Raw genomic sequence first — 24,554 nt, forward strand, 5'->3', positions numbered from 1 at the left:
GCAGAAAGCAATAGTGCTAACCACTCAGTTTTGAAATAATTCTCAGTGTTAAATAATACAAATAAATCACATGCATGCTTTAAAAATGAAGTAACATTTTTGTTAGTACATGCAGAAACTGCTGGTTTGGGCCTGCACATGCTGAGATTCTCTATACCAACATAAGCCATGTAGTCTTGCAAAGTTCATTCCATTGGCCATGTACCAAGTTCATTCAAGGTAGCAGTCATTAGACCCCTGATTAAAAAACCTGATCTTGATCACAGTCAGCTTTCAAATTATAGACTGATATCCAAACCTTCCGTTTATATCAAACATTTTAGAAAAAGTTGTGGGCCAGCAGCTGAGCATGTGCCTAGACAGCAACAACATAAATATATATCAATCGGGATTTATGCATCATCATATCACTGAGACAGCACTGGCTAAAGTGGTTAATGACCTGTTGTTGGCCTCTGATCAGGGACGCATCTCGCTGCTTGTCCTGCTTGACCTGAGTGTAGCGTTTGACACTATTAATCATGCTATTCTCCTTGACAGGTTAGAGAATGTTATTGGGATTGAGGGAATAGCCCTCATATTGTTCAGATCATATCTGACAGATTGGTATCAGTTTGTGGACATCAATGGTGAGTCGAAGTAGAGTTTGGTGTTCCACAATATTCTATTCTAGGGCCGTTGCTATTTTCCTTATACATGTTACCTTTAGGTGACGTAATTCACAAACAAGGCAGCTGAACAGAATAGAGTTTGCTGCTAGAATCCATCCCAGAAAATGGGCACAGGTCAGTGGATGCTCACAAACTTTCTTCTATTAAACCCTGATAAGACATAAGCTCTTGTACTTGGGTCCAGACATAAGATGGCTGACTACATCACAACTGACTATCTCACCAAGTACAGAAGAAAAGGATCTAGGTGTCCTCATTGATTCAGGTCTCTCATAGGCAGCGGCGGGCAGCTCCTCTGCAGCTCACGGGGAATGCCTGGGCAGAATGTGGAGTCCAGGACTGACAATGGAGGGATGAGTTAATTGTGAGGCAGGCTCAGCAGCACAGATGCTGGTTGGCCATGTTCCTCTAGCTTACCCCAACTTACTCATTGCCATCTTCCTCCTCCTCGCTGCTCACCTCTTCACATGCCCGGGAATGATACAGGAGTCCCGTCCCGTCAGGAAGTGGGTGGGTCTTGTTTGGTATTCCGCGTCTGCGTTCTCCCTGTCCACTTGGTTGTTGGCGAGGATCCTGCAGAGGTCCACGTTGGTCAGCACATGTGTATTGGGTTACACGATCCTTGTGCCATCATCCCACGCATTTCTCTCGCTTCTGACGACTTCCTCCAGGCTGTCCTTCCAACCACACACCCACAGCGAACCTGACTTCCAGGTGTCATGGATCATCGCGGGGTCCATCACCCGCCACGGTGCGACCCCTGCAAACAAATGCTCTGTCTGGTCTGGGGGTCAGATCCCCGTCCCATCACGTCAGGCCGTGGAACACCTCGACACCACGGGGGACCTTCCAGCGCTCCTTGCTGGCACCCGCACTCACCACGACTGGAAGTCAAAGTCAACGTCCACTTTGTAATCTCACTATATAGAAGACGAGATTTCGATGCTTTGGAGATTCACCGTGTTCAAAAAGACATGGAAGAAAACATAACACAAAAACATAAGAAGGGACATTGTGGACATTGTGCGCTGACCCATAAAATAGAGCTCTCCTCTGTCTTCTTCCTCTTCTGCCATTTAATTTTGCTCTTCTGCGCCATTCTGTCACATCAGGCTGACAGCGGAAGGAAGCACAGAAACACGATATACTGGGAAACAACGATTTATTAACACAAAGAAACAAAACAGGCACAAGGGCCAAAACAAAGGAAACCTACAAAAACAAACCAGCAGGCGTGTGGCGATTGCCAGGAACTGAAAACAAACATAAAGTAAGTAACAGAGTTTTTTAATGTAATAAATACAAGGAGTGTACAATGGCCAAAAACACAAACTAAGGGTGCAGGCTGCAGAAAACACAGAACTCCTGTGGAGCCAGCCTTAGTGTATTTGGGGTCCTCCTCCTCAGCACTGGAACATTTCTGGACAACTGACTGTTGTATTGGGTGCTGGAGAGATTGAAAACAGGGCACCGGAGCACGAGGGACCATCTTTTCTGTAGGGAGAGAAAGTGGGAGAGAAAGACAGACAAAACATACTGGAGAGAATTGGACACACAAAGAGAGAGAGAAAAAGCAATACTCCTCCAGCTAGAGGTGGAGTCTCTGACTCAGGCACTGCCTGCAGAACTACCAAGATCTCATGAAGAAAGCCCCATAAAATCCCAGTTCCTTGTGTTTCGCCGGTTTCCGCTTGCCTTCCTCCATCTCCCAGCAGTGCACCCAGCTGGAATGATGTAGTGAACCTTGTGTGGAGCGTTGCTGGGACAGCACAGAGGTTGATACCCTCATCCTGATTCCCCAGCATTAATCTTACCAAGGGAGTGGTGAGGAATGATCAGTGACCCTGATTTTCTTCTCAGTGAGTTTCTTTTTCTTTTTTTTGGTGGCTAAATCTGTCATGTTTTTCTAAATAATAAAAAAAACACAACTGAAGGATAATCTTCCTATGTGGGTTACACTGATTCACCAAAGATCCCCCACCAGAACTGTAATCAGACGGCTCCAGTATGAAGACAATGATCAAGCCCTCCCTATGGACCAGGTACTAGGCGTCATGTCCCTGTCGGTAAGAGTCCAGGATCCAACGTATAGGCCAGACCTCTGCTGATGACTTGAGAAGGAGGGTGGTATTCGATGGGGGGATGGGGTGCTGAAGAATTGAGTAAAGAGAGTAAACAGGGTGGAACCGGAAGAAAGACACTGAATGACAGGGACGGTAAGTGAACACGATGCAAGAATTTAATGTGGAGGCCGTGATATTGGATTGACAGCCACACATGGTCCCTGACACTGGCTGAGCCCTGTTGTTGTGGAGATGTAAAGGTTGTTGGACAGCTCAGCCCAAATGATGAGGTGTGACCAGGAGTGCTGGTTGTTGCCGGAAGAGAGGCTACAGGAGGGCCCAATGAGTCAGCAAAAGGCTTTACAGAAAGCAAGGGTGAACTGGGGACCTAAATCGGAGACAACGTTTTGGGCTAACCTATGCAGGCGCATGTATCGTAGCAACAAGTCCATGGTGGCAACAGCCAAGGGCAACCAGATCAGGGTGAGGTGGACATCTTTGGAAAAGCAATCAATGATGGTGAGAATAGTGCCCTTGGCTGAAACACTGCACATTCTCAACTAAGAATACTATAATATTAGGATGGCTGTTGTTAGCGTCTGGTTGTTGTGTAGCAGCGGGTCATGGCTGTTTCTGTTTTTGGTTGGGTCTTCCATTGCTGCTGCACACCACACCCCATTGCTGCTGCACACCCCACCCCACCCCACCGCAGTGTAAAACTGGGGAGAACAGAGTAAAAACTCTCTCTCTACACACAAAAGCACTGTATTTAAGCCACTTGATGCTACCTGGCAGAAAGAGGCATGGCACAATAGAGGATAAAAGGATGAACAGTTTCTAATGTATTAACCCCAGTAGATTATTATTGCAGTTACATGTAAATATTGTATGTAAAAAAGGTAACAATGTTACAGAGAAAACCAAAATGAAAGACAGGAGGAAAAGATAGAAAAAGACACAACAGCCTGAACCAAGCTTCAGAGACATCACCTGATCCAGGAGAAAAAATGGAGAGAAAAGACTCGAAAGCCGGAATGTCCGGCTCCAATGGAAAAGCAGCTCAGAAAAAAGGCGCCCGCTACCTCACATGAACATGCTTTATACATTTGACCCACAGGAAGTTGTCACAGACCAATCAGAATTTCTTGTTTCTTTCGTCACGCCCTCGGAGTCTCCTGTCTGGGGCAGACAAAGAGAGCAGGTGGTCCCGACGGCTGGCGCCTCGCACCTTTGGCTCGGGGGAGGGCCGCCAATTGCTGCAATGCCATCCGACAAAGACATGTAAGATTGAGGTGTTGAATCTCCATGCACAACAAAAGCACAGAAACCTCATGGCCCTGCGATGTCCCATCTTACAGATGGCCGCTATGCAAAACAAAAGTGCGGCAATGCCATGGCCCTGCGATGTCCCATCTTACAGCAGATTAAGACCGAGTCCCTTCGTGGTTGATTTAGTGTCCCTAAATCCGTTAGTAGGTCAGGATGGCCGAGCAGTCTAAGGCGCTGCATTCAGGTCGCAGTGTCTCCTGGAGGCGTGGGTTCGAATCCCACTTCTTACAGATAATCCTGTTTGAGGAGGCAGTGATGGCCTAGCGATTAGGGAAGTGGCCCCGTAATCAGAAGGTTGCCGGTTCCAATGGGTGGTAGTAGCCAAGTGGGTAAAAAACTCACCTATGAACCAGAAGACCCAGGTTCAAATCCCACTTACTACCATTGTGTCCCTGAGCAAGACACTTAACCCTAAGTTGCTCCAGGGTGACTGACCCTATAACTACTGATTGTAAGTCGCTCTGGATAAGGGTGTCTGATAAATGCCGTTAATGTAAATGTGAATGCAATGATCCCCCATGCTGCCACTGAGATGCCCACAAGGCACCTGCTCACCAAGGGTGATGGGTTAAATGCAGAGGACACATTTCACTGTGTGCACCGTGTGTGCACCATGTGCTGTGCTGCTGTATATCACAATGACAATCACTTCTGGGGGGGAGCATTCAACTTGTTTGTCAACTATTACAACTATAATTATCAACATTATCAACATTGTCAAGCCACCAGAGGCATCAAAAAAAAAAAAAACATAACATTTGTTTTCTGTGGCAATTACACTCTGCATACATAAAATAATAATAGGGTAAACCATTAATTGGCTAACATAAGCTTGTCATTAAGAGCTGAATCAACGCACTGCAATTTTAAACTTTTTTTGGTATTACCAAGACTGCCTCCTGTCATCAGTAATTCCTCCTTTTTGACCGGACTGAAAGAGGTCAGGCTTAGGCTTGTGTGTCTTGCTGTCTAGAATGCTGGTCGCAGTTGTATTTTCACTGGGTTGTATGTGTAAGCCTTGGCGATTAAGGGAGTTACAGGCATGTACAGCAGGAAACCGGAAGATGGGAATTGAAAAAACACTGCTTGAAGTTTTGCTACTGACGTTTGTGCCACATCTTTCAAAGGGCTTTCTGAAAACTAGCCTCCAGTGTAAAGATAAAAAAACGATATGAAGCTCCCTGCATACTAATCTGCCCTTTTTTAAACTTTGTGAATATGGAGCCCCCTTTTCAAATCAAACATTTACAGTACACAGGCCTCAGTGAACGGATGGCCTAGAAGAGTGCATGATTAAAGTCTTTTATTATTTTAAGATATGAAATTCTTAGAATTTGTGCATATTTTATGGATCTCTGCCACACACTGAAGACAAGCTTAAGACATTGTGATGTTTAATTTTTTTAAAAAGTATGTGTGAAATTAGAGTTTGCATCACAGCAACCCGGTTTTACTCACAGCAGTGTCACAGAACCTGAATTTGAGATTTGGTGCCTGAGTTTGACAGCCCGTCTCCCCGGAACAAACGTTTTTGTTGTAACCTGTCAAAATTGTGACCCGCCCAATCATGTTTTATTGACTAAATAATTGTGCAAGCTAATATCAAGGTGTCTATAAATGAAGACATCACTGGTATGCTTGGTCTATATGGTTATATTCTGGAGACTGACATGTTTTGTAATTTTATCAGTTTTCTTAATAATTGACCAAGTGCTGAAGGCTGTGGCAGAAACAACCAGGCCCAGCCCTAACAAATTTGTAGCCCTTGGCAAGATTTTAGGTCGTGGCACCTTGCAATGCAGTGGCCTTATATGATAGTTACGTATCATTGTGAATGTTACTTTTTTTTTCTTCTGTTCGCGGCACCTCCTGGATGGATGGCACCTTTATCATTTGCCAATATTGCCTATGCCCTGCCAACACCATTAGTTCTAGGAACATGGTATCTCCTTTGTCAAAGCTGGAGATGGAATTATCAGGCTTCCTCTACACAACCTTTGAATGGCATCTGCATGCCAATCTGGGGGAGCGGCTGAAGTTCTCAGCAGATAGTTAGAACACCACTTTGGCAAGGCGATGACATTATCCCTGAGACAACAAAACAGGCTCAATCAGTAGCCTAGTGGGTAACACACTCGCCTATGAACCAAAAGAACCAGGTTCAAATCCCGCTTACTACCATTGTGTCCCTGAGCAAGACACTTAACCCTAAGTTGCTCCAGGGGGACTGTCCATGTAAATACTGATTGTAAGTCGCTCTGGATAAGGGCGTCTGCTAAATGCCGTAAATGTAAATGTAAATGCAAACTCACAGTGCCCTGGGAAGAGTGAATGGAAAAAGCAAATTAAAGAAAATTGGCAACGCACCATGAGTTAGTGTGGAGGGGCCAGGAAAGGGTCTGGAAGACTCACTTTGTGTCAGGGCCGTTTGGCATGGCGAGGCAGGTGATCTGAAATAATGACAAGACTTGACGATGAAGGATGCATTTGCACAATGTCACAAAACAGGGATGATGTACCTGACAGGGGAGACATGTAACATGTAACAATGTTACAATGACCCGACGGTGAACAGACACGAACAGGGCAGCTTTATACATCAGAAACAGGTGAACACGATTAGGAAACATTACACAGGATGAATGTGAAGCCCCTTCCGGACCGTATCATGACAGTACACTCCCTCCCAGGCACGACACCCGACGTGCCAGCCAAAGCAGTCCACGAAGGAGGGAAGGAAGTCCATAGACTTTTTGAACCTGAGTGGAAGATGAATGGCTGAGATGAATGAAAAATGACTGATGATTGATCCGGGATTCACGATGGACGAGCAGTGGTAGTCCTGCGCAAATGGCTTCAGACCTGTATGGTACCAGCACCTTGTCCGCCGTCTGCAGATGCGTGCTGCTCACGGGAAGAAGAGAGCCATTCAAACTTTGACCGAAGCCACAGAACGGGTCACAAGGTGGCTGACCTGTGGGCTATTCCAAAAATGACTTGGACTGAGCACCCACCCCCACAAGTGACAAGCAACCATGGAGGGAGAAAAACAAAGGCTTAATTACTGATATAAAATAATTATAAGTATCATTAAGTATGTGATGGTATACACATAAGGATCATTAGGGCTCACAAGACAAAACATCTCCTACCTTTTTTTATCTACCCTGTGTTAGGCTTTTTGGGTTTTTGAATTAAACTTTTTCTGTTTATTGAGACTGTAATGACTTTATTTAGCTGTAATGACTCAATGAAAAGTTGAGCCCTGCAGATATTATCTTATTTATATTATCTTCTTCTTCTGCTCTCATTTTACACCAGACCCTTTGTCCCCTGACCGTTCGTCCCCTGTGGCTGGGTTTTATGTAGTTAAGTTATAATATGATGTAGTTCTATTAGTATGAAATGATATATAAAATAATAGATATTTTAGCAATATTTAGCATTATTTTGCTGCAGATCAAGATGCTATGGATACTATGGATTGCTTGAGCTTCCATAGCTTTCACTTTCACTGAAAGTGAAAGCTGTGGAAGCTCAAGCAATCCATACTGCACACTGCAGCACTGCACACGGTGTCCTCTGCTTTTAACCCATCACCATTAGTGAGCAGTGGGCAGCCCTAACAGGTGCCCGAGGAGCAGTGTGTGGGGACAGTGCTTTGCTCAGTGGCACCTCAGTTGCACCTTGGCTGATCGGCATTGGAACCGGCAACCTTCTGATTACGGGGCCACTTCCTTAATACTTTATCTATGTCATTTTCAAGCAGGGATTTTTTTTTTTTGTTTTATTAAAGCCAAAATGTTTCACTTTGATGGCATCTCAGTCATTTAATTTAAAATCCATTCTGGTGATGTACAGTTTTAATAATGAAACTTTGTCACTGTACAAATATTAATGGACCTAACTGTGTGTGGCACTGTACAGATGGTTTGTGTTAATATCAAATTGGTCCAGTGCCATTCATTTCAGTTATGCTTAACTATGCCAAACACATTTTGATTAAGCTTAATTTTGCATTAATGAATGGTTCCATAACTCTGCCATGCATTTACAAAATTGAATGTACCAAGCAGGGCATACTGGCTTGGGGCTGTGATCCAAGAAAAGTTCTGTTCATCATGTGATCTACTAACAATGCACAAATGCACATAGAATGTGAACAATTTGTCATTTGTTTTGCAGATATTTGCTGTAAATAATATTATTATTTATTACACACCTAAATTAAAATGCAACCAGTCAGATGCATCTATTTTAAAAATGCTACATTGTATACATTATCTCAATGGACACTACCAGCGCATTACAGTTACACAGATCATACACATAGAAATGTCCAAAAATGTCCACAAAGTTTTTGACATGGGCCGAGTGGCATGACGGGTATGTTCAGGAAAACATTATTTATTTATTTTTGCACACATGCATTTTTCTATTGCCCATTTGCACCTTGCCGTATGCCGATTTTGTCGAACCATCTTGACCTTGACGGAGATAGTTAAGACAGCATGTCAATTTAACAGCATCTGATGAGAAGGCACCATGAAGGTAAGATAATTAATTACAAGACCATTGACTAGCTCTGCGTTTTTTGTCGTGAACTATAAGGGAAAAATGCCTAAATCTGACAATGGCTTGTATGCAGGCATAGTGCAGTCATTTGTTTGTAGTAATGATTTATCAAGCAGCTATATATCACTAATACGGAGCGCCTTAAGTACCACAAAATTATCCTGTGCGCACAATTTATTATCCTCTGATAGTAAAAGTGAATGTCATTGTGAAACACTGCAACACTGCACATGGTGACACAACGAAATGTGTCATCTGCATTTAATAAATCACTTTAATGAGCAGTGGGCAGCCATAAAAGGTGAAAGGTATGTGGGGACGGTACCTTGATCAGTGGCACCTTGGCGGTTTGGAAAACATCAACTTTCTGTACAACAGTCTGCATGTGCAAGTTTAGGACAGTTATTTAATATTTCTTAAACTGACCCCTCAGAATTTTTTTTTAGAGTCAGTGAAAATTTGAGAGCCAAATGTCCATTGTCTTCAATTAAAAGCAAGGGATCATTACAAAGAGACTTATTATGAACAACTTTCTGGTACAGCCCATCTTTTTCCTTGACAAGGTCTGATAAAACAGGATTAGAAGCGGATAGCTTAGAATATTATTTTCCATCAGGCTTTGTAACTATAATAAATCTAGGAAAATTTAAATGAGAGATATATGGACAATATAATTGAAAAGCAACATGAATTAGTAATGACACTTGTGTTGATCTGAGTGTGTTTTTGTCTTGGTCTTTCCCTTAGTGTGTCTTGGTCTTGGTCTTTTCCAGTGTACATTTGCTGGGGGTAAAATCAATCAATATGTTCTGAGAACCTCAAACACAATTTACTGTTTCACAATTACACAGCTAGTGGGTATGGGTGCTCATTAGAATGGCGAAAACTGCCTCTGGTACAAGGTGGACAATTTTCTCCATGGTTAACCATGCAAACCTTTGTAAATCAGAATTTATTTAAATACACATGTACAGATGCAAAACACCTATTGCAAACTGTATGTCACAAAACTATTCTTCTTGAAAGTAATGTGCAATATCTTTCAACTATGGACCGTAGGGGCTGGAGAAAAAAATGGACAAAAGATGTGATGCAGACACTAAAGTATTAATCACTGCAATTAGAATTTTAGTTAAGACATGATATTTTGATTGGCTAAGAGGGATCCTAAGGGTGAAAGCCTCCCATGATCCCACAATATGGCTACTCCCAATAAATATCTTATGGACTTGTTTACAGTCATTACCTGCCTGAATGACATTGCTTAAGAACATCACCAAGAGTTTTGTCGCTAATGTAACTCTTTCATCAGAGAGGCTAGTTCTAATGTGTTTCAGTTTTCTTTGATGGTCTTGACTGTGGGATAATTACAAACATTTACATATTATAATAAAGATACATATTATGAGATTATGAGATGTCTGCAGTATCATACTGTCTCTGGTAATGTGCATTTAAACACAGCACACCAGTGTCTCATAGTATAGTGTAATCTAGTATATGCTTAAATATTTCAGTGTAGATGTTTATAGAGGTATGTTAATGCTGTTTCTTTGTATTTGTAATCTCCAGACTCTAACTGGGCGTTACGGCATTGCTCATTAAGATATTGATGCAGGATAAATGTGCAGCTCTATGCATATTTGACTGCATCATGAATCCTTCATGTACATGTAGGTTGCTGCATTATAACTAAGGAATCCTCTCATGATATAGGTGTCAGGAAGCATGTTGTCTGAGAAATATGCAAGTCCAACACAAAAAACACACATGCATACTCCCAGTGTGTTTTTGTTTATTTCGATGCTTATTGGGAATGAACTCAGAGCAGGTGAAGTTTTTCAGCAGCCTGCTCAAAATGAGGCATGCTCACAGACAGTCAACTGCAGTTCAACCAGCTTTTTTACTACTCCTACTCATCTCCCCTCTCTCTGTCAATCCGTCTGTCTGTGAGAGTGTGGGAAGTGCGCACACACACACACACACACACACACACACACTCTTCTCATGTCAAGCTCTCTACTCTCAGCCTGTGATTGCAGTTATCCCCTGACTGCCGTGCAGAGAGAATGGGAAAGATACTGAGGTGACGAGAGAGCAGCAGTATTCCGCCCACACCACTTTACAGCACTGTGCACAGCAACACAGTCATGCTTACTTATGGCACCTCTGTATCACACTCTCATTTTTATTATTTCATCTTCTTATGCCTCTGCTAATTTTCTCACATGCTGCAATAAAGAACCCCCCCTTTCTGTCTGTATTCTCGGGTTCCATTGTTCTGATTGAGTTGCACTGGAATTGGTGTGTGACGGCTCAGTGGTCCACAGAATTGTACAGTAACATTTGCATGATTAATGGTGAAGGAGTGGCAGTATCAGTGTGCTCAGAGTAGCTTGTCTCTTATATAGATTATATATTAATACATTTTCCCAGAAATGTTTGAATCATGAGATACTCAGATCCCCACGTACATACCTAGACGAGACCATAAATGATTTTAATGTATTATGCTAACATGTTTTATGCTATATGCTAACAGCCTTTTGCCAGTGGTGTGCTAATGGATAGTGTTGTGTTTCTTGCTACAGGTCAAATTGCTGATGTATATGCATACACGCACACACACACACACACACACACACACACATTGTTGTCTGGCATGATAAGACAACAGAAAGACTGCTTTTGTGGTCCTAGAGCGCTAGGACTCTTATGAGTGGAGGATTACAAACAGGAAGTATGGGGGCCTGGATGGCTGTTAGCAGCACCATGCCCAACCTTTCATCCATCTGCTCTCTTGTTCATTTTGGAAAGAGAGAGAGAAACAGAGAAAACTAGCCTTAAAAATATCTATCCCCTAAAAATGTATTGTTTTAAAATGGTAAAATTGAATTTATGAATTTTAGTTATATTCCAGTTGTGTATTTTTTCTCTAATATGGTGTTGTGGGATTGCTACATATTCTGAGGAGGGAGCATAGAGGACAATTAAGAAAAAATGATAAGTTAAAATTTCATTTTGGTGTAGTAATATGGCTACAAAGTTTAACTGAGTTTCAAGCCAAGACAAATCTTTGCTAGAATGGGGTGGGGTATGTGCATTTAAGTAGTGTTTCTCGTCCTTCCTTTTAATACTCTATTAATTTAATATTAGTCACATACAAAAAGGGCTCATATTTTCTGCTGGGAACATTCCAGCAGCCTAGTGGGTAACACACTCACCTATGAACCATATGATCACAGGTTCAAACTCCATTTAGTACCATTGTATCCCTGAGGAAGCACTTAACCCTGAGTGTCTCCTGGGGAACTGTCCCTGCAACTACTGATTGTAAGTCGCTTTGAATAAAATTGTGAATGCCAGAAATATTTACCCACCAACAAGAGTAGTTAGTAACTGTTCTTAAATATGCAGATAACTATTTTATCTATTTATATCAACCATGATGTCATACTCCTGCCCTTCATCTTTCATCCCACATGACATTACACCCCCAAATTCATATGTTTCCTATAATAATAATGATAATTACAGGAATCCAAAATTAGATAACAAAAGCTTTTATCTTGCACAAGATAGAGCAGTCAACATTAATAAACCTAAAAGGTGAAATGGGACGTTACTTATGTTAAACACATATGTTGCCAGGTAAGGGTTACTAATTCTAATTCATGTTGCTTTTCAATTATATTGTCCATATATCTCTCATTTAAAATCTCCTAGATTTATTATAGTTCCGAAGCCTGATGGAAAATAATATTCTAAGCTATCCGGTCCTAAAGCCTCATTTTATCAGACCTTGTCAAGGAAAAAGATTGGCTGTACCAGAAAGTTGTTCATAAGTCTCTACCAGGGACAGATGCCTGAGGTAAGCTAGGAATATAGCTATGTAATTATTCATTGCTTTGGCAACAGTTGACATTAAAAGTGAAGATTCACTTTGCAAAAACAGTAACAGTAACCTTGCCCAGATGGTGCATCAAAAGGGTGAACGACACTCATACAGCCTCGATTCCATTGATTTTGATTAATGATTGAACTACTTTGCTCCCTTTAGCGTATGAACAACTGGAATTTTGAAACAGCTGTGCTGTATTCCACCATCCTGACTCTTTCTATTCAAATCCTGCAGAGCAATTGGAGAGACACCAGCAGCAGACAATTGACTGTGGAGCCCCTCCTATTGTCAGACATTTAATTTTCCACCATTGCAAACATTTTTTTCCCTCTCTGTAGGAAGTGCAGGGACACCTGTGACTTTCAATCGCAATGGCGACGCGCCGGGACGCTACGACCTGTTCCAGTACCAGATGAATAACAGCAGCACTCCAGGGTACAAAGTGATCGGTCAGTGGATGGACACCCTGCAACTCAATGTAAGAAAACATGCATGTTTACAAACTGCTTGTTTTCACTTTAATGGATTCTCAGTTCTGCCTGTCAAGAAATGTTATAGAGTGCAGATTTATAGAATTCAAAAGTAAAAAAAAATCTCTGTTTCCTATTACAGCTGTTAGGGCATTTATTTCTTTCCTAACTTTCGATCAGAACACGGAAGTTCATTTACACATAAGATTCCATCGCTTTGTTTCCAGAGCCATAACCATTGGCTTAATTCATGCACCATGAATTAAAATTAAGCTGGAAGAAGAAGCAGCTGTTTGTACTAACCTTAGCAGAAATCAATCCTGCAAAGCATGATTTGTTTTCTATGCATAGCTTGTTTCCTACAGGACTTTTTTTTCATTCTTTTTTTTCTGTGCTTTGCTGATACGTAATAAAGATTTCTATGGGGAAAACAAATATATTTTATGCTACCAGCACTGTACTAACCACCAATCTGCAAACTTGTTGTGTTTTGACCTGGGGACATTTTCATAATTGTATTATTTTGTTATCTAGATAGACTGTTTCCCTTTCAATATTCTGTGTCCATCATCATACAGCATCTACATCCAGTTATTACTCAGTTAGTCATGTTCTTGAAGAGTGACTTGCATACCTTATGCTTATTGACATTTTGATGCTGTCTGATTTTTCCTATTTTATTTAATTAATTTAAATCTCACTCACAGGCCAGATTTAGTACTTTAATACCAGCAAACATTATATTTTAAGAATTGATTCAACAACTATCCTTAAACTCTTGTGCCATACAATATGTGAAATGCAGAGTTTGTGTGTGTTTCTCTATCTAGAACCATACATACAGATTTGTGGACAGTCTTAATCCCCAGAGAACTGTGCAGAACTGCAGCTTTATAACTAGAGCTAAGCAGACAGTAACCTCTGACTGATCTCTCAATTACATTGGAAAAGCCTTTGCCGTGGGCTTATTAACTAGCCTTATTATAAATGCATCAATTACTTTACGGATATGCCTTACATAGCTAGAATTTTTTTCATATGTGACTTTCCATATGCAGTAAAAATTTGCATGAGTAACCAGACTAATTTAGCTGACAGGAAGTGCACATTGACCTCTGTGAGTAACATGGCGAGAACATTACTCAGATCAGCCAAAAGTTGAGGAACAAAAAAGGTTTCAGCTGTACCACTGCATGTCAGACAAAGAACAGACAATCTGGGAACCAGCAAGTTAACTTTTGTCTATGTTTCTGGCTCTGTTTTCAACTTGGTGCTAAGCGCAGCTCTATGCATTAGTTGTGTTGGCGAGACGCAAGGTGCATTTGCTACACACAAACCAATTTTGAATTGAAGTGGATTCAAAATCAGTTTGTGGAACCAGCTTTGGTGTCGTTGGGGACCTCAGGCAGACACGTGGGCTTGGGATCTCAGATTTCTCTCCCAGGCCAGTGGGTGGAGTCAGGTGATGAGAAGGAACTAAAGGTGAATTTAGCAACTCCTTTGGCAAATTCCAAGTAACCCTCTAGTGCCCAATTGTCGTCCAGAGAAGTTGGGATCCATAATTAGCAAGACACTTAACCCTAAGTTGCTCCAGGGGGACTGTCCCTGTAACTACTGATTGTAAGTTGCTCTGGATAAGGGCGTCTGATAAATGCTATAAATGTAAATGTAAATAATTATGGCTGAGACAGAGAGACAAACAAAGATGTCGTTGTTACAGTCTTTTTACTGATTTACTGATCCATCTTTTAACAAACCTCTGTTACATTTGCCCTGACCACTGTGTCTGACACATGCATTGTTTTACTCATTCACACCCCACTAACAAATCATGCATACATGTATGCTGATATTTTACATGTATCACTGATATTTTACAACAATTTTTCCTGAAATGTAAAATATAATATATTAAATTTGTGCAGGCGATGCGGGGTCCACAGCGGGAGATGCAGCATGTCTTGTAGCAGAGGAAACTGGAGTTACCATGGCGTAGGTGTGCTGGAAGATGGGAGGTTTAATCAGAGTCAGACTGCATGGGTTGGCATCATCAGGCATGGGTTCATGAGAGGGCTGGATGGTCGGATTGTCGCAGTCGAAGCGGGCAAAGTGGGCGGTCAGCAACAGTTGAGGCAGAGACAGGAATAGACAGGGGCAATCCAGAAGATGTCGGCCGGGAGCAATCAGTCGGTGTGGAGCAATACAAGTCAGTAGAAAAGGTTTCCAGCAGAGGAACGAGTCATGAAATGGGCATCGGATATTTATGTGTGACTTCGACCTATGGTTCAACTACTCTTGGATGGTTGACCTCTTGGACCTCTTGGTCTTGGGGCAGTGGTGGCCTAGTGGTTAAGGAAGCGGCCCTGTAATCAGAAGGTTGCTGGTTCGAATCCCGATCTGCCAAGGTACCACTGAGGTGCCACTGAGCAAAGCACCGTCCCCAAACACTGCTCCCCGGGCGCCTGTCATGGCTGCCCACTGCTCACTCAGGGTGATGGGTTAAATGCATAGGACAAATTTCACTGTGTGCACCGTGTGCTGTGCTGCTGTTTATCACGTGTGACAATCACTTCACTTTCACTTCACTTTCACTTTGGTCATCCGTGGCCATGAAAGATTCTCAATGAACATGAATGATTAAATGATGTATAGGTCGAACACCCAACTCAGTAGTTCTGTGGCTTGAGGACATGGAGTTGACAGCATGTAACAAGGGACTCTCCCATTGTGATGGTTCTGAACAAAACTTGCATTCAGACAGATCACTCACTGCTCGATACATCAAACAGTTGCTGATATTGCTCCTACAGTTTAATTAGCAGTCACATTTTGCTTTATATATCCACAACAGGGAACAGTAGAGAGGTACATCCTGTAGCCCACCACAATCAAGCCAAATTAGGGAAGTATGCCTGCAGAATTTGTAACAAATTAATGAGTTCATGATAATATGAAGACCTTCTTTGGCATTGCTAGTAGTAATAATTAATGCTGATTAGACGTAATTAAAATAGTTAGTAACTCAGATGACCATTGAAGATTTTGAATAATTGTGTGAATTTCCCATTTCTCTGGCATCCCCATCTCTTGCACAGCTGTGGCATGTGGCATTATTTATGTGCAGTGCATACGTTGGAAATGGGATGTCAGAAAGGAGGTGATCTAATTTCTTTTCCTGTGTGTCTTCTGACATCTGTTCACAATCTATGTGAGGTGCCGCTGAGATTTGTGAAGGAATAATTACATAGATTAAAATCAAGGCATGACCCAGTAATTGTGGATATTTGTTGCCGATCCTTTCCCAGGAGCGGTTTGCTTCTTCCTTGCGGAATTCCGTCCTCCATCACTACACGGCACTCTGTGGCTGTGTGGTGACTCACTGTTCCCAAGACGCCGCTGAGTCACAGATGAGTCCATCACAGGCGTCTCAGAGGTCGCCCACAGCTCACACATCAAATAGCACTTATACACCACCTCCCACCGGCCAGGGGACTTAATGATCAGGCCTGCTGCAGAGAAAGCAGGGGAAGTTATGACCACCATTTTGTGCTCACTGACTAAATTATTAATTCTCTGTTTCTCTGGGCAACCGGAACTAGTTTCAGAAGGCGATGCTGTGGTTGTGATTCTTGGCAACTAATCAGAAACAACAGCATAATATTCTTGTTAATATGTCTTAATGTGTTTTATTGATCACATATTTTAATCCAACCTTCCAAGGGTGTCAAATGATGAACCCTCTAGATATCCACCCAGCTCATCAAAAAGCCAACTAAGCAAACCCTTAATGTAATCTGCCTCTAATAAAAATGTGGTTGATGTGTGATCAGCTGTTTATAAATTCAGAGTTATACTAATATTTTACATTTACACACATACCAATCCTCCACAGGATTAATAGGTCACACTGCTTCTGCTGACTTGGGTTGTTTCCATGGTGCATATTGCTGCCATCTGTTCTCCTAGGTAAATGACATACCCAATGTGAAATAAACCATGATCCATCAGATTGCATTGGTCATCAAGTAGTCAGCCATGACCTACTCTTCCTTGATCCACTAACCAGGCACATCCCAGAACCTGCTGTTTTGGGGATGCTTGAACCTAGACATCCATCATTTCTCTTTGTCAAATTCACATAGATAATTTCACCATGTCATTTTTCTTGCATTGAACAGTCAAGAAGGCAAATCAAGTGTTTGGACTATTGTATGAGTATCAGCAAGAGACATTGATTTTGAGGTTGATTCAGTAGGTTTGAGCTGAGAAGTTGCCAGTGGTTTCCAGATGAGACTGGCAAATAATACTGATCATCCAACTTACCCTTTTTACCACCTGTTTCAGTTTTAATAGTTTATTAATTTTAAGCACATTTGCATTATCAAATAAAAAGTCATTAACTTGTGACTATTGTCCTTAATTAGAACCAGTGTTTATATTAGTGTTACATGATTCCATCATGTGACCGGGAGTAACACGGAAACAAGGTAACGTGACTCCTATATATTAGGCTAGAGAGCAGCTGCCAACTGCTCACGCCATTCGACTCGGCCCCGAAAACCTTCAACCCAGTAAGACCGTACCTGTTCTCCTGATTCATGAACTCCTTCCTGTCGCCCTGTCCTGCCCTGTCTCATGTCTTAACATGCGAACGACAAAATCAGTGTGGTGTTGCGGCTTGCGCCGTCCACATTCGCAGATAAACGCGGAGGAACTTACCTGCCTCCCGCCGCACCGAGGTTTCTCGTCTCCTCCTACACGTCTCTCTCGTTCTGGTCCTGGTTCGCGTGTCAATTAGGGAGATAGCTCCATTAAAAGATAAGCTGGAAAACAGTTGCAGATGCTCCACATGGATTTTGTCATTTGTTTAAATTTAATCATATTCATCTTCTGTTTGTTCTGCTTTCAAGAGAGTTTCAAGCACTTTCCATTCCAAAGTGCTTGAGATGGACCAGGGTTTAATTGATTTAATAGTTTTGCAGAACATTGCAGAACACTGGCGCATATGCAGGTCCTCCAGTCCTTCTTCCAAATAACTATAAATCAAGCACATTGATTAGGGATCATTTAGCTGAACTTTTCTGCCTCTTCAATGAAGCACTGCTAGATATTCGATCAGATGTCAGTGTAGGTACTGAGGCACAATGCTGATATTAAACAATAAAGCATTGCCTAATTCTATCTGTGAGCTGGTGAAATGGTTGTTTCAACAATGCATACAAAGAAAAACTGACTGTAAAGGGTTCTTGTAGGCCTATTTTTGTTGTCCTCACTGGCTGAGTGGCATTGCATATTGCTTGTATTTAAGTCACTTGTCTCTATTTATTGTGCGTTTTTCCTTGGCTTCAAATTGTACTTATTAGCCCACCTAACATGATCATGGCCAGTGCTCCAGTGGTAAAGCTGACAGCCCTTCAGAGGTGCCAGTCATCTCATCAAATCTCATACAAGTGGGAAACATAATAGTAAGCGAGAGCTTATGGGGTTGGAGATGTGATGTGATGATGCCATCTATTACTGCAGAAAAAAAACATTATGAAGGCTGCACTCATTTGGCCTTTCAAGCATGAAACGATACTGTCAGGGTCTCTCACATGGATGTCTCCAGAAGCCACTGTAGGGAACATACACAGGTTGGATGCCACCATTATATGTGCAGCTTAATCAGCATTAATATGCACTATTATCTCAAGCCAGATCAGCCTGTCTCACAGTGCTTGGTTTATGACACTGGAGATAACAGATGTCCTGCACCCCAGCACCGGAGATCAAAATCCAGATGGTCAAATGTACCTCTCCAATTTATTAACAACTCATACAAGTCACAGCTCCCCCTCCTCTGTAACTAAGTGAAACCCCATTCCATTGATTTTCATTTACAGACCCCCTGGACCTTACTCCGAGTTTCTTAGTGAATTTACAAATTTTGTCTCCAACTTAGTTGTATCTGTGGATAAAGCCCTAATTGTCAGCGACTTTAACATCCATTGTGATAAATTCGAAGACTCTAAGAACAGCATTGCTGTCTTTACTAGACTCAGTTGGAGTTAACCAACATATAACAGACACTGTTCAGAGAGGTGTACTGTTTTCCCTCCTTGTAAATCTCACATTTGATGATGGACCACAGTTCTCAATGGGGTTCAGATCAGGTGAACAAGGAGGCCATGTCATTAGTTTTTCTTCTTTTATACCCTTTCTTGCCAGCCACGCTGTGGAGTACTTGGACGCGTGTGATGGAGCATTGTCCTTCATGAAAATCATGTTTTTCTTGAAGGATGCAGACTTCTTCCTGTACCACTGCTTGAAGAAGGTGTCTCCCAGAAACTGGCAGTAGGACTGGGAGTTGAGTTTGACTTCATCCTCAACCCAAAAAGCTCATCTTTGATGATTCCAGCCCAAACCAGTACCCCACCTCCACCTTGCTGGCGTCTGAGTCAGACTGGAGCTCTCTGCCGTTTAACCCATCACCACTCAGAGTGATGGGTTAAATGCATAGGACAAATTTCACTGTGTGCACTGTGTGCTGTGCTGCTGTGTATCACGTGTGACAATCACTTAACAAAAAAAAAAAGTCACGCCCCCCCAGGTCATGCTGTCATTGCCCACGTGAGCATTGAAGTCCCCCAGCAGGATAGTGGAGTCGGAGCATTATCTAGCACTTATCCCAGGGACTCCAAAAAGTGTGTGTACTCTAAGCTGCTATTTGGCGCATAAGCGCAAACAACCACATTGGTCCACATTGCACCGGACCCTTCATGTTCCTCCTGCGGGTGGTGGGTGTGTCCACAGCTGGATGAGCCCATGTATCCGGTTTGGGCTGGGCCCAGCCGGGTCCCATGGGCGAAAGCCCAACCATCACTTTGAGACCCCGGTAACCCTCTGGGCCGGGTACTCTGTCTTTCTTTGTCTCACTCTTTACCTAAGACCAATTTGTCATGGGAGACCCTAACAGGGGCACCAAGTGCCTAAGACAACATAGCTCCAAGGATCATTAGGGCTCTCAAACTCCCCCACCACAATAAGGTGACAGTTCAAGGAGGAGAGGATTCAAATTTGTCTCCTAAAACTCCCTTTATTGGCCCGTGGCATTATTAAGGTGGAGATCAATAGTGAGTATAAAAGAGCTGACCCTTTAAGTTTCTTGTCTTTCGTTGTCTGTCGCCTGGTCTGTCTTTCGCTGACCCATCCTTCACCCGCCGGTCTTTTGCCGTCTTTAGCTGGTCTGTCTTTTTGTTGGCCCGTCCTTAGGCCGCCGGTCTTTCGTCGTCTTTTGCCTGCTGGTCTTTCGTCTGCCAGTCTTTCGTTAGTATAAGTGTGCCACTCAACTTTGGCTCGACTCGACACACACCGTACGACTTCGTAGCAACCACCAGGCACAGTATCATCAACCTCTAAACTCGCAACCCAAGCAAGAAGCAGAAACCGCGATCCGTGGAATGCAAGAATGCTGCCAGCTGACATCACAGCCTGCCTGAGAGTAGGAACACTCACACCCATACCCACCAGGCTACTTGTATGTTACTAATAGTCAGGTAGCCTCTCATTGTATCTTACCTGTCAGCTCAAACAAGGGTCTGCATACATCATGCAAAGTTATCTTCAACACCATTCTGCTCGTACAAGTTTGAACCTGATATCTAGTTAAATGAGAGCTACCATCTTATCATTATACTGGTATCATGATTAGGTGTGAATTTGGGGATGAATTAAACCTTTCTGTAAATGTTTCTATAATCTGAGGTTTTATGTGGTTTGTTGTAGCAATAGATTTGTCTGTTTGATAAAACCCATAAAAGACATTTCTGGAGGGTGTACCAAGTTTTGTGTTAAAAAAAAATAGCCATGTGGCAATTACCAGAACTGAAAACACCACTTCTTATATGTTATACGGTCAACATAAAAATGTTGCAACCCTAATGGGCTGCTCAACTTACACACACACACACACAGACAGACAAAAGAGAGGGTCTTCTGGCTACCTCTCTGGGATCTTCGGGACCTCCTCAGGAGGCACAGCTAGGAACACGGTTGACCTGACCCTCTTGTCACCCGGCAATGCTGCATCCCACATCACCTGGGGATCAGCGTCATACCACGGCGCTCCTCGCCACGGCTCAACCCCCATGTCACTGGGAAGAAACCGCTCAACCAGTACGTGGGGGCGGAACTCCCTGACCCCAGCGCTCCCCGTTGGCCCTGTAGTCATCATGACTGCCAGGGTTCTTCCGCGTGGTCTTCTTCCTCTGCCTTTTACCTTTGCGCTTTAGGTTTGGGCTGCGACATTCTGTCACGTACGCAAGCTGATGAGGGAAGGAAGTAGTGGTAGTAGCCTAGTGGGTAACACACTCGCCTATGAACCAGAAGACCCAGGTTCAAGTCCCACTTACTACTATTGTGTCCCTGAGCAAGACACTTAACCCTAAGTTGCTCCAGGGGGACTGTCCCTGTAACTACTGATTGTACGTTGCTCTGGATAAGGGTGTCTGATAAATGCTGTAAATGTAAAAAAAATGTAAGTGCAGAGGCGGGACATACTGGGAAACAAGATTTATTAACAATAAATTAAATAAAGCACGAGGGCTGAAAACAAGGGACACAAAAATATTGCAGCCTCGATGGGCCACTCAACAGCACCTTAAAACCGCCCTACAGATAAGTGCCAGATACGTCTGCAGGTGCACCCAATCGTGACATCGTGCCAGCTCTATTAAGATTGTTTATTAGTAACCGTGAATAATTACAAGTGTTTGACGCCCTCTTTTTTACACATTACTAAGATCAGTATATTATTTACCATAAGACTCTCTCGGTGGTCAAGGCGTCAAACACTTGTAATTATTAATAAATTACTGAACGCATATCATTTGCGTAATTAATTCATAACCACTCTTTTGAGGTTAATTTACTCTACACTACTTAAACCTAGAGGATTAATACAGTCTGACAGAATGACCATGAAAGGCCTGTGTTCTGAACAAGGTTGTGGAGTTTAGAGTTTTTTTCAAAGGTGGAATTTACATAGCCTGATTGTTCAGTAAATGAAGGCAAAGATTCAGGACAGCATTTTTAGTTTATTTTCCATCCATGTCCCAAAAGATCTGTGATATTTCATCTGTGATCTGTGATACTGTCTTTGTTAATAAATCTGCCAAAACACACACACACACACACACACACACACACACACACACATATATATATATATATATATGGAACAGTTAATTATCAAGTCAAATACACTGATGCAGACAAGTACATTAAGATTAAATTCACGGCAGAGACTGACAGTGCCAGCACAGGAAGTGACACACACTGCACTACAAGACTGTATTACAACGGCGACTGTGTTGTCTGTCAGAAAGCAGAAACAAACATTACCAAGGCTCCTGTCACTAATAGCATAAACAGAATCAACACATCACCCACTCTCCTCTTTCACTGTGTCGAGTGCCGCCACCTCCGCAGGATAGGCGCTCTGATGTCCCACACACACAGGGACAAGAAGAGATGGTGGGGAATTAAATACGCAGTGCTCAAGGCCAAGGAGAAGATGGATCTTGCTTGGTATCCATAGCAACAGGGCTGTTAATCTCCATGCTGTTTTCACTCTGGGCTTACTTCTGAGCATTCAGGAAGGAGACCCCTAAAGTCCAGGCAGGGAAGTGGAAGTCGATGTCTGGAATTAAACTACTTGGGGCTGCATGCAGAAAGCAAATTAATGAGCATGCTTTCACGCTGCTGCTCTCTAGTCCTGAACTCCCTCACAAGACCGCAATGCAGCCATAATATCACACTTCCATGTGTTTTGGAAAGATGCCTGGAGGTGTTGTTGCTGTTTCAACTACACAAAACCTGGCAATTTAATGGAGTACAGATCAGGCTGACCAAACCTGGCCAAAAAGGTGTTGCACCAGAATCCTTTGGCCACTGAGGAAAAAAAGTAGCGGTATTTAATTCTCTGTTTCTTAGCAACTGGAGCTTCAAACTGCTGGCAGATTTGCCCTAGCGCAGCAAAATCATTCAGGAAAAAAAATAACATATGATAGGTGAGACCTTCTTTAAAGTAAAGATTGGACAATGGCAAACTGGTAACTTGTAACATCGTGTCATTAAGGTTTATTAAATGCTAGATTTGTGTCTTTAAATATGAAAATAAGGTATGTAATAGACATATTTTTATCAAATTCACAGATCAAAAGTAGTCAAAGCCTCACAAAAACTTGGGTATCTTAATATCTGTTCTCAACAATGTTTCCCAAAAATATAAAATTCAATACTGGCAAATCCTGACAAATTGAAAGATTCTGTGTCTTCCCTCCTCCTGTCCTTACTTGTGGTTTCATTGCTCATAATAAATCTTGTTCATGGTGGACATCAGTAGACATAGTGTTTTTTAATAAAAAAGAGAGCACTTCTGAAGTTTTAGAGACCAGTGGTAAAACTTTGATCATAGTTAGCACAACCCCATGACCTTTGCTGTGAAGGCCTGAAATCAGCAATGATGTCAGAAGGCTGCAGATGTGGAATGCATTTTTCATCTCTACCTCCAATAGTGATTCTCTAAACCTTTATTTGTTCATATAAGACTTTTGTTCATATAAGACTTTCTCTTATAACCTGTATGAGCACTGAAACTATTTGGGGGTCTAAGGTCACATAAACACTGTAACAAAAGGAGAATTGATTTACTGGATGACATTGCTGACAACCAGGTAAATGGAATAGACCAGCCTAGGGGATGCTGCTGCTGCCTGATAAGACAGAGGGGGCTGCAAACAGAAGGATGGGGAATGCTCTAAATATAGGAACTACCCCACCCACCTCCATTGCTTCCTCAGCCTTCTCTCCAGATAAGACCACAAAGAAAATAGAATCCTGAGGAGGATCAACCACAAAATGACTAGCAGAATCTAGAGCTTGATTCCCTTCCCTTTAAAAATAAAAATACTAAATTGAAAGATGAGACATAAATATCAGTAATATCCTAATCCTAAAAGTACCATCTTCATTTGACTTCCCTAATCCCAATTCAGAGCATTGCAATCATGCCCATTGTTCTCTGGCTATGTCTGTTACAAAACACTCATGTCCCATTTACCCTCAAACAGCTCAGACGACCAAGAGGATTATCTACAGGCTATGGAGGGGCTGCAAAGCATATCTGGAGTTTTGCCGGCAGGAAATTGACTCCTGTGTATGGCAGTTTGCTGGAGTTCCTAATTTCTACACATAGTTCCACAGAGACATGTTCAAACATTTGGCTCAAGGACTGGCTATTTGTGCAACTGAAGGCGAATGGAGACCCTGGCCTGGGTTTGCAGAACATATAGTGGGTACATAAAGTATTCAGACCTCCTCAGATTTTTCACTCTTTGTTATATTGCAGCCATTTGCTAAAAGCATCAAGTATTTTTTTCCTCATTATTGTACACACAGGACCCTGATTTGTTGACATATTTGCAGATTTATTAACAAAAGAACAACTGAAATATCACAAGGTCCTAAGTATTCAAATCCTTAGTAGAAGCACCCTTTTGATCTA

The 24,554-nt window shown here is 42.3% G+C and overlaps 1 protein-coding gene across 2 annotated transcripts in view; it reads left to right on the plus strand.

The window, feature by feature from the left end:
• grm7 (glutamate metabotropic receptor 7) overlaps positions 1-24,554 on the plus strand; it is a 193,010-nt gene that overhangs the window by 126,570 nt on the left and 41,886 nt on the right. For both annotated transcript variants that reach the window (XM_028997654.1, XM_028997653.1), the window contains exon 7: positions 12,878-13,017. In XM_028997654.1, the coding sequence (XP_028853487.1) occupies positions 12,878-13,017 (140 nt within the window). The remainder of the gene's footprint in view (positions 1-12,877; positions 13,018-24,554) is intronic.

The sequence above is a fragment of the Denticeps clupeoides genome, chromosome 12, assembly GCF_900700375.1.
Source record: "Denticeps clupeoides chromosome 12, fDenClu1.1, whole genome shotgun sequence".
NCBI lineage: Eukaryota > Metazoa > Chordata > Actinopteri > Clupeiformes > Denticipitidae > Denticeps > Denticeps clupeoides.